This window comes from Cibotium barometz, chromosome 58, assembly GCF_041138505.1.
Source record: "Cibotium barometz isolate CiBa-2024 chromosome 58, ASM4113850v1, whole genome shotgun sequence".
In the NCBI taxonomy this organism is placed as follows: Eukaryota; Viridiplantae; Streptophyta; class Polypodiopsida; order Cyatheales; family Cibotiaceae; genus Cibotium; species Cibotium barometz.
In genome coordinates, this window is record NC_141103.1 from 27295591 (window position 1) to 27306586 (window position 10996).

A 10996-nucleotide genomic window follows, 5' to 3' on the forward strand; every position below is an offset into this window, starting at 1 on the left:
GCTTCTTTGTAATTACCGATAAAAGGTGGACTCTACAGCTAAAGCCATTCAAGGCTGTGGCCTCCAACGAGAGAGAGAGAGAGAGACACAGAGAGAGAGAGAGAGAGAGAATCAATATGTGAGATATAAGCTTATGGCTCGAATGGATGCCCTAATGGATTCTAATTGTCAATCACATACGTTCTTTGCTCATTTGCAGCAAAAGCATGCACATGAGAATATTGTCAGGATGATGCAAGATAGACAAGGAGTATTCCCCAATTAATCTAGGTCAATGGAGACCAATCACATTGATGAGGTCCATGTATAAGATATTTGCAAAGGTCTTGGCCAATAGGTTGTAACGATATCTTTCTACTTTGATTCATCCAAGGCAATATGGATTTATTAAAGGTTAGAATATTTTGCATAATATACTAAATGTACAAATTGGAATTGATTATGCAAGGGCTTCGAGGCAAGAGGTGGTTATGATTCAGCTAGATATTGAAAAGGATTACTGATCCTACTTGTGTTCTAGATGTGTGTATAGACTTTTATCACCATTTGTTGGTTCTGCAAGACGTCATATCTCCTAAATCGATGTCATTGTAGCTAGAGAGTCTTTGTTTCACTTGGTTTGTCACCAAGTATCAAACATTTCTACAAATGAATTGAAAAGAGATATTTCTACGAATAAGGTGGAAGATGTGTTGAAGCATTTGCCTAGAGGGAAAAGTCCAAGATGGGATGGGCTCCCTAATGAGCTTTTCACAAAGTATATTGATGAGTTAAAAGTCCCTCTCACTTCTATTTTTCAAGAAGTGTAGAATACAGATATCATGCCTAAGATTGGGCTTGTATGTTTACTGTCTAAAGTTCCCATGTGAGTTGGTATTTTCTTTCACAACTTATGTAGGCTATGGGATTTGGCCCTCGCATGTCTTCTTTGATTTATCCTATTAGCCAACATGTAGTGGCTAGGAGAAGATTAGGCTTGTATGTTTATTGTCCATGTGAGTTGGTATTTTCTTTCACAACTTATGTAGGCTATGGGATTTGGCCCTCGCATGTCTTCTTTGATTTATACTATTAGCCAACATGTAGTGGCTAGGATTATGATTAATGGTGGGGTGACTGAGCCCATTCATTTGACGAGACTAGTCAGGTAGGGATGCCCACCTAACCCTCTTGTTTACAATTATTACACATCCCATCTTATCTCGACTAGATAAGCTAGTGGAGGAGGAGGATGAAGTTGTAGGGCTTACTCTTCCAAGCGGAGAGTAGATGGTTGGCTAGGCATTGTCAAATGATTCTTTCATGTTCCTTAAGGCTCAAAGATAGATAATGTTCAGAAGGTTATGGCTGCTTGGGATACTTTTGGTTTTTCTTCAAGGTTATACACATTAATATGCTCAAATTTGTCTAATAAGCTATATCGAGAGCGATTTTCTTGGTTTGGGATGAAATGGCAGGTCATACAAAGGGGATGCATCACACACCACTTGGGTTATCCGATTGGAGTTGATATTGATTCATAGGCTTTGTTGACATGGATTTCTATAAGGATAAATGATAATTTTGTGTATTGAAAATCTCATGGTTGACCTATGCATGTTCGGCTCAAAGTACCACAATCCATTATGATTAGCATGATATCTTTTTTCTTGACTTTATTGCCATGGACAGGCAAAGCTTTGCATCATCAACAACCAATTAGATTTATGCTATGGAAAAGAGCAAAAAATAAGCTAGGTCAAATGTGGATTTCTTGGGAACGTGTTACTACTTCGAAGAGGAGTGGAGAGGCAGCCCTATTAGATGTCAGATTACATATGGTCGATGGGAGATGGCCTTTATTGCAAGATATGTGTGTATCTCAAGAGCCATGGGTGGTAATGGCTAAGGTCTTCATATAGAAGAGGTCGCACTTGTGCATGGTAATACTAGGATTGATGGTACATGGTGGGATGTGGAGAATGGTTCCCAAAACAGGTGGCTTCACCTCTCCTTTCTCATTTGATGATCTCATGGAAGGAGGTGTTGGCACACTGGAAGCCTTCAAATCAGCATAGTTGAATTCTATGGGGCCGATGAGGTGTTGGCTACTTCACGACTTCTGGAGGAGTGGCCTGACAAACTTGTTGAGCGGCCAGAATTTCTCGATTAGGACTAGTGAGAACTATGGATGCTTTGTTGCCACGTAGAGATCGCTTATTGTCTTTTCAAAAAATCCGTCAATATTTTCAGGTTCCACGTGGATATGTACAGTTATGGGAGAAGGTGAGGGCATGCCTTACACCATTTGGTGATATTTCTTAGTTGGAGGATCAGCAACTTTGGTTAGATTGGGCATTTAAAAAGCCTTAGGATATTTTCCAGTGTACACTAAGAAGGCTAATAAGGTATGAAACATCAGGATAAGTAGGGCCAAGTGGAAGGAAGTAATCTTAGAAGGCTGGTGGTCTAAGATTCCATATCAAGGGAAGGTATTCCTATGACGCATGTTAGTTGAATGCCTACCATTGGGGGACCAGTTGAAAGTAGCGCGGGTTGCTTTCGGTAATCGTGTGTTTTGTACTACATGCTTGGAAACATGCCCACGTTTTTTAATTTGTCCGGGTGGCAAAGAACGTGTGGGATCTCCTTTTAATTTGTCCGGGTGGCAAAGAACGTGTGGGATCTCCTTTCTCATGTATGGATTCCATGGACAGATAGGCCCGTAAAGATTAAAGATTGGATTTTGTCAAGTGTTCGAATGGGCTGGATAACCCAAAATATTCAGTTTTCTTTCATTTTTCAGGTGGACAAGTTTGTGGCATATCTGGTTAACTAGGAATGCCTTCATATTTGATGAAAAGTGGGTATTACAACTCACATAGGTCGTATAATAGGGCTACTATTGTGGCAAGTCTCTTCCTTTATGGCCAGTTGGAGGAGAATGACGCGACTATATATTGGATGAGGGTACTCCAAGCTACACTTGTGGTTCAGAGTAATTAGTGAGGGAAAGCTAGTACATCACATGGCGACCATGTGGCCATTTGTAAAGTAATTTTAGTAATATATCTTCTATACAAAAAAAAGCGACGACGTTAAAATTTTTTATTGATCCTACATAACAAAGGAAACCGAGAGAGAGAAAACAACTTCTTCTTTTTTTGTCGTTCGTATTCTAGTTTCCCACAATCACCTTGTCTAAAAAAAAGTCAGAGAGAGAGAGAGAGAGAGAGAGAGAGAGAGAGAGAGAGAGACTGAACGTTCACTACATGTTTTTTTTTATAATGTTCATACCCTTACACTTGAACCTTAGTCTAAACCTTACTCCATTGAATTAGTGCCTACTTGTTTGTAGGTACTAATTAATGAATATGGGAGTAGAGTGAATATGATTGTTTCCATACATGTAGATATAAATCATTGAATAATAGTTTATCATAACACATACCATGTAATGTAAAACATAATACAAGGTTTCTATGATGAAGAAAAGGGGTTTGAGATGTTATGAGGGTGAGACTACTTGGAATCCCATTTTGGAAAGTGTGTACATAGCCTAACAAGCTCAAGGAAAAGGCATGCCAATAGAGTAGATAGGGGAATGGGTTCGATGCCTAGGGACTACAGGAGGATGGGTTGTTGAGAGGATGGTATATATCCACCTTTCCCAACAAGAGTACATAGGGTGGGTGTAAGTGTCAAGCGGTGAGGTGTGTTGAACTATGGTGGGATATTAGGTTGAAGAGCATGAACAAAGGCACTAAAGGAGGCGGTAGAGGATCCAGTAGCCATATCCATGGAGGAGGCTGTGGCATTGCGAGCAATCTCGCTGACAGAGCGGGCACGCTGATGGAGGCGTGTAGATTGCATGGCGCCGTCGATAGCTGACTTAATAGCGGCCCGATGGAGGGCACGCCCATCCCCGAGAGCAATGCCTACGCCCCATCTCTCCACAATCAAGCGAAGGTTGGTAACTTGATCTTGCTCCACAGGCCAACCTATTATAGGCACACCCATGGCCAGGCTCTCCATGGTAGAGTTCCATCCACAGTGGCTCACGAACAACCCCATGGCTGCATCTGCAAGCACTCTTACTTGGGGCGCCCATGTCACCAGCTTGCCCCTCCCGTTGGTCCTCTCTAGGAACCCCTCTGGGAGCACATTTGCCAGCTCCATCTCCTCCTTGTGATGGATAACCCATAGAAAAGCCCTCTTGCTATCCTCTAGACCCAAAGCCAACTCTCTAATCTCTTCTTTTGACAAAGCCACAAAGCTACCAAAGGAGACATACACCACCGACTTTTCCTCTTGTTTGCTTAGCCACCTCATGCACTCATCAGCTTCATCATGCAGACCATGGGCTTCAAAAGGCTTTGGATTATTTGGGTTCTTAAAGCAAGATGGTGGGAGGAGGGGTCCTACAGGGCAGATGGGCAGCATGTCTGCTCTCAGCGCATCTATAACTTGGCTTTCTAGCTCGTAGAATGTGTTGATAAGGATGAATTTGGACTCTCGGATGCGTTCAAAAGGCCGGACAAGAATACTGTACATAGCATCTGATACATCATTGATCCATAGCTCCTTGGCTAAATCACTCTTCTTCAATGAAGGAAGCCCTGGAATGTCTTTGATACGCGCCTCTTCACCGTCCTTGGGATCTGCAAAAACCGCCCAATATACGTAGCTTAGAAACCAGCTCTTAAGAAAAGTCCACGTTTACTAGCTTAGAATACTAAGATTGTATAATCCCTTTTTTTTGGGAAAACATTGGATAATCCTAAGATTTACTAGCTAATAATTTTGTATAATCTCAAGGTTTGCTAGAGGTCCTATAACCTCTAACCTCTACTAGCTCATAATCTAAACTTTGTGCGATCTTAAGGTGTACTATGGAGAACCCATATTCCTAAGGTTTACCAGCTCAGAATCCCAAGGTTGTACTTGCTCATAATCGAAATTTTGAGTAATCCTAAGGTTTACTCGCTCACAATCTAAATTTGTGTAATCCTAAGGTTTACTAGCTCATAAACCCCAAGGATTACTAGCTTATAATTCCAAAGATTGCATAATACTAAGGCTTACAAGCTAATTGTAGAGTCTTAAGGTTTAACTAGTACGTAATAAATTAAAAGAACAATGTTCTCTAGATTAGAAGAAGCTCCATATCTGAGCGCCTCCTCAAAGGGTTATTATAACACCATCTTTTCGAGCTGTTAACTACCTTGTAAAGGTGAAGCCCCAGCTGCTATGCAAGAGGTGAAGTGTATGTCGATTGCAAACAGGGCTGCTGCAGAGGGAAAGAAGTCAATTTTGGGGACTGAGAACTTATTGGCTATGTCTTGCATCCCAAAGAGGAAGGTGTTAGAAATGATGCAGCTAACAGGGGGCCGTTCCTGCATAAAACTCTCCATCAAACACTCCACTGCAGCTTCAATCATTGCAATGGCTTCACCAAACCTGGCAGCTGGGGGCCTATCGTTTTTTGTATACACAGGGAGCCCATCTGCTATCTTAATTATGCGAAAATCTGCGCTTTCATGGCCTTGTCGGCACAAACGGTCTTGGCCCAGCCTCATCATATGTGCATGGATACGCTCAGGACAAGCAAAGGTTACCATGAAACCTGCAGAGACCAAGTTAAACCCAAGCTGTAGCATAGGATAGATGTGGCTATGAGCTGGTATAGAGACAATCAAAGCATGCGGCTTGCTTACACTGATTGTGCCTGCCATGATTGCCAAAGAGAGGAGCAATGCTAATTTCTATTAAATGGCTTCCTAATTTCCCCCAAATTAGATTGAGTGCTATGAATTGCAAGCGGCCCAAAGATTTGCACAAAAGAGCAGGTTGTTTAGAGGGAAACTGATATGGTTTGCTAACTTATATAAAGGAGATTTGGTTTGGATATGCACGAAAACAATACTACAATTTGAAAGTATACGAAGGTTTGTCACCATTTTATAGTAAAACGCAATTTGTGAGTTTAATCAATGGTAGATTATTTTCTTTCGCATTAAAATATGGACCTTTCAACCAAGTAGTTTTTGGTCCTGCCTATCGTGGGACTATGTGAGAGAGATTTTTTTAAAAAGGACATTCTAAGCTCTTCTACTTATGCCGACATAAACACATGCATGTGCATGCACACAACTCACCGCACACACACACATGCACACAAAAAAAAACACACGCACACAAAAAAACACATCCACACACTCGCATGCACGTGCACATACACAAATATGCACACTTACACGTACACACTTACTTAACCTCACACATACACATACATGCATATAAACTTACATATATATACACGCATACAAACATTGAAATACACAAATACACGTGCACACACATCGATAGGCACACTTAGATGCACATGCACACACATTTGCACGTGTACATGCACACAATCTCACAGACATATGCACGTGCACGTGCACACACAGACACATGAATATATATGTACATACATACATACATACATATACATACATACATACATACATATATATATATATATGTATGTATGTATGTATATGTATGTATGTATGTATGTATATACACATATATATATATATATATATATATATGTATGTATGTATGTATGTACATATATATTTATATATATTATATTATATTATATAAAGAGTATAATGTGTATATAACTATACGATATGTGTGTGTGTGTGTGTGTGTGTGTATATGTGTGTGTATATATATGTGCATATATATATGTATGTATGTATGTATGTATGTATAATGTGTTTGTGTGTGTGTGTGTGTTATTTATGATAAATATGTTGATTTTTATTTAAAATAATTAAGTGTATATATATATATATATATGTATTACAATATTCTCTCTCTCTCTCTCTCTCTCTCTCTCCTAGATATATTTACCATATACTCTTTATATAATACAATATGATATATATGCATATATGTGTGTGTGCATGCATGTGTGTGTGTATGTATACATGTGTGTGTGTGTGTGTGTACAAGCAAATATATAAATACACACACACATATATATGTATATGTGTGTGTGTGTGTGTATATAAAGAGTATAATCTGTATATATCTATAGCGGAGAGAGAGAGAGAGAGAGAGACACATAGAGAGAGAGAGAGAGAGAGAGAGAGAGAGAGAGAGAGAGAATATTCAAATACACACACATATATACATACATACATTCATACATACATATGTATGTACGTATATATTCATACATACATACATATATATATATATATATAATTTTTATGTTTATTATTTAAATACGTATATATTTAAAATATATATATATCTGTGTATATGTACGTGTGCATGTGCGTGAGTGTGTGTGTGTATATATATATGTATATGTATACACACACACACATATATATACATATACATATATGTCTCTCTCTCTCTCTCTCTGTGTATATATATATATATATAAACACCGGTTAACAATGGACTTGCCGAAGGCGGGTCTCGCCCACTGGTGTAATCAATGATGAAGAGATCTAACGATGTAGGAATTTTAACTTAGACATATTTAATAATTTGAAGATTTTATTTTTAACTACATTGACTAGTTTATATTTGGTGTATCATATGTTTTGATTAGCATTTAATGTTTGTGTAAGTAAAGTTATTATTCATAAGAAGAAATCAATCATCAAAAAAAGCAAGGGAGGAGTACTTTCTGTTTTTGAAAATTGTATATTTGGTGAAAATATATTTTGATGCAATTAATGTTTGTGAAAGTTTACAATAAAAACATTGCCTAGTGGGCAGGACACCCTTTTGGAGATGAGTATTTGCAAAATCACAACTCACAAGGTTGTACTTCCTATGATCGGGAGGCAATAACAAGTGATGGAAAAGGTACTCTACTACTAGTCCTAGTAGTCCTTGTAGTCAGCTCTCTAGATACACATGTGTCAAATAAGATGGGTATCGTAACCTTGTTATGTGTGCATTGTAAAATGTTTATGCCCACTCGTACTAATCATAATAAAATTGTATATTAAAAAGAGACTTTTAGACTGGACATGTGTCCTCAACTTTAAATTTTTTATAATTAAACTAGACAACTTTATGAGCATTGCCCGTTCGTTGAGGCTTGGATGGCATTTTCAATTACAATATAAAAGTTATCTCCATTTCTCAAATGTAAGCTATCACTGTTTCTCAAGATTATGATTTGTTTGTTTCTCCATTTCTCCAATGCATTATGTACTCTTGGAAGGCTAAAGTTGAAACTTGAAACAAAGTCACTCTCAAATTTCCATTAACATTAATAGATGCATAGCCAGTGACCTGGATAGCTATATAATGTTGTATACAAATAAGTTATTGGATTATCATCATCATTCACTAGCATCTAAGAACACTTTAAATACTCCCTAGCATACATGTCTCATATCAAATCAATGAGGCCCAAGGATATGCATTACACTAACAATTATGCCTTGTTTTAAGTAGAAACCACCAAATATATGATATGAGGTGGTGTGCATCAATAGTCAATCTTCAAGTTATGCAAGTAAATTATGATGTTATAAATGAGCACTACCAAATGAAAACAAGAGAAATGTTTTCAAGTCGTTAGTGTGATAGTATTAGAAGAAGCTCAAAAGGAAAATTTCTATTAAAAACATATGATACTTTTAGCAATTCACCATGCTAGGAATTTGTGGACATAAGGCTTGTAATGTTCCAAATACATCACACTATTTCTATGTAGTTTTTCACTTTTCAACTTCCATTTTACACAACCAATCCAAGTGGCAATTATCAGAGTTAATATCACTTAAAGCACAAGCTCTATCACTGTTAAAATCTCAGGACTAGAGATATGGAAAGGCTTTGATAGATTTCTTTTTTGTTATTTTAGGTCTTAGGTAGATGATGCCCTTGTATTTTCTTGTTCATTGAGAGATTTTTTTTTGAAGCTCTTCTTATTTGTGGAAATACAAGACTATGTCAAAGACAAACTAGAGATTGAAATAATTTCCAACACAAGCTTTCACTACATTGATACTATTATACACAAAATACACTTTGAATTCCCATTCAAACTCACCTCTTCTTAGCTTTCCTAATACCTTACACTTTTCTACTAGAATAAGACTTTTAAGATGAAACTATAGGGGGGATAGGGATACACTCATGTAGATATAACACTTTATTTTTTAGCTTGGATAAACACAGTATACACAATGGGTGTATGTTCATTTGTACCAATATAGAAGAGGGTGAGGAATTCCATGCTTGAGAAATGTATACATACATTTTTCTCAAGAGTTCCTGCTAGTTGGTGGTCCATAATAACCCATGAATCCCCCTTCAAGTTGAATGCATTTTCACTTAATTTTTCAACAAAATAGAGGTCTCTACACTATATGACTTGAGAGTGCAACAATTTGATTATTTGCATTTCCATGCAAACTTACTTTTCCCTAGCCTCTCTACATCCATGCATAGATAGAATAAGACAAGGCATGATTCCTTTTGATCAAATGTTTTATTTTTGTCTGACCATCAAACATAAAACCACTCATTGAGCATTACATTGTGTAACGAAGAACTTGTGAATTCATGATGTTTTTTTTAAAATTTAATGGTCATGGTGCTACTCTTGATCATGATGGTTTTGCATGGGAAATGATGGAAATTCAAGCATAAAACCACTCATTGGTGTGTAACGAAGAACTTGTGAATTCATGATGTTTTTTTTAAATTTAATGGTCATGGTGCTACTCTTGATCATGATGGTTTTGCATGGGAAATGATGGAAATGATGGTTTTGCATGGGAAATGATGGAACTTCAAGGTCATTAGTTCTTGCAAGCTACAAACCTTGAAACTCATTCAAGGACCCCATTATCATCCCTTGTCAAGCATGGATCGTGATGGTTTTGCATGCAAAATGATGCAAATTCAAGGTCATTACTCCTTGCAAGTTACAGACCTTGCCAACTCCTCAACATGCCCCATTATCATCCCTCATTAAGCGTGGATAAGAAATCTTGCATATCAAACTCCTCTATTCTCATGGTACTCCTTGCAAATAAAGCATAGACATTGGACTCTAGTCACTTTCAAGCACTTGACATTGATGTGGAAGTGTTGAACATTGTGTCTTTATTGTGACTTGTTGGAACATTGGTCAAAAAAGGGTGCTCAAGCTTGTCATCTAGCCATTCAAATATGGTGATTTGGTTGAGTTGAAAAGGAATTTAGCTAGTATTAGTGCGACTGTGGCAAAATACTTAAAATTTATTGATGATGTATACGTACAAGATAGTAGTGTTAATGCCATATAAGTAGTTTTGGACATTTTGAACGTTTTTCCTTTCACCATTTTATACTATAAGGACTAAATTGCTTGAAAAGTATATATATATTACACAAAAAAATGTATTTTTGATGGGCAACACTTGCATTAATAAGTATCACAACCCCATGTCTTTTTTCTAAAATGTCTTTAGCCTGCAACCCCAAGTGTTGCATTGCAAAGAGAGAGTATTGAAAGAAAATGCCATTTAGGCTTTGCACCTTGCGGGTGTGGTAGGCAAGGATTGAACCTAGGACCTTTACATTCATGGCGTTCTCCCTTATCCGATCCATCAGTGGGGGTCACAACCCCATGCCTTGCTCAGCTCCTCCAACTATTCAATAATTTTTTCAATGCAAGCTTGTGTGTAAAGTTGGAATGCACATGGACCGTCAAGTGGAAGTGGCCAAAGCCATACGAAAGTTTGAAAGGTACCAATTTATTCTGTCATAATTTGAAAGCGACTTGCTGCCTTCTTGGGACTACAACTTTACGATAACGTTAGAGCCATGTGACGGCACGTGGCGGCCCACTCCCCCGGGTCCATGTCCATCGTCACCAACACGTGTTCACAAGGGATACCACGTGCACTTCACCTGACCGCGGCCCATCTATTAACAAACGATGTGCGCTAAGTTCTATCTAACTCCTTGTCTTGGTGCCAATTCCTGGCCAAGC

The 10996-nt window shown here is 38.0% G+C and overlaps 1 protein-coding gene across 1 annotated transcript; it reads right to left on the reverse strand.

The window, feature by feature from the left end:
• Window positions 1-3320: 3320 nt before the first annotated feature.
• Window positions 3321-5855, reverse strand: LOC147606099 ((R)-mandelonitrile beta-glucosyltransferase-like). Its single transcript, XM_086792823.1, has 2 exons — window positions 5204-5855; window positions 3321-4640 (listed from the first exon to the last, which is right to left on the reverse strand). Exons 1-2 carry the CDS (start codon window positions 5712-5714, stop codon window positions 3703-3705), a joined length of 1449 nt encoding a protein of 482 aa, XP_086648949.1. The 5' UTR covers window positions 5715-5855; the 3' UTR covers window positions 3321-3702.
• Window positions 5856-10996: the final 5141 nt, after the last annotated feature.

Excerpts from the sequence above, each read along its gene's own strand:
- LOC147606099 (XM_086792823.1), bottom strand. The coding sequence starts at position 5,714 with ATGGCAGGCACAATCAGTGTAAGCAAGCCGCATGCTTTGATTGTCTCT. Across the intron at positions 4,641-5,203 it reads TGGGGCTTCACCTTTACAAG|ATCCCAAGGACGGTGAAGAG; the intron begins GTAGTTAACAGC and ends CGGTTTTTGCAG.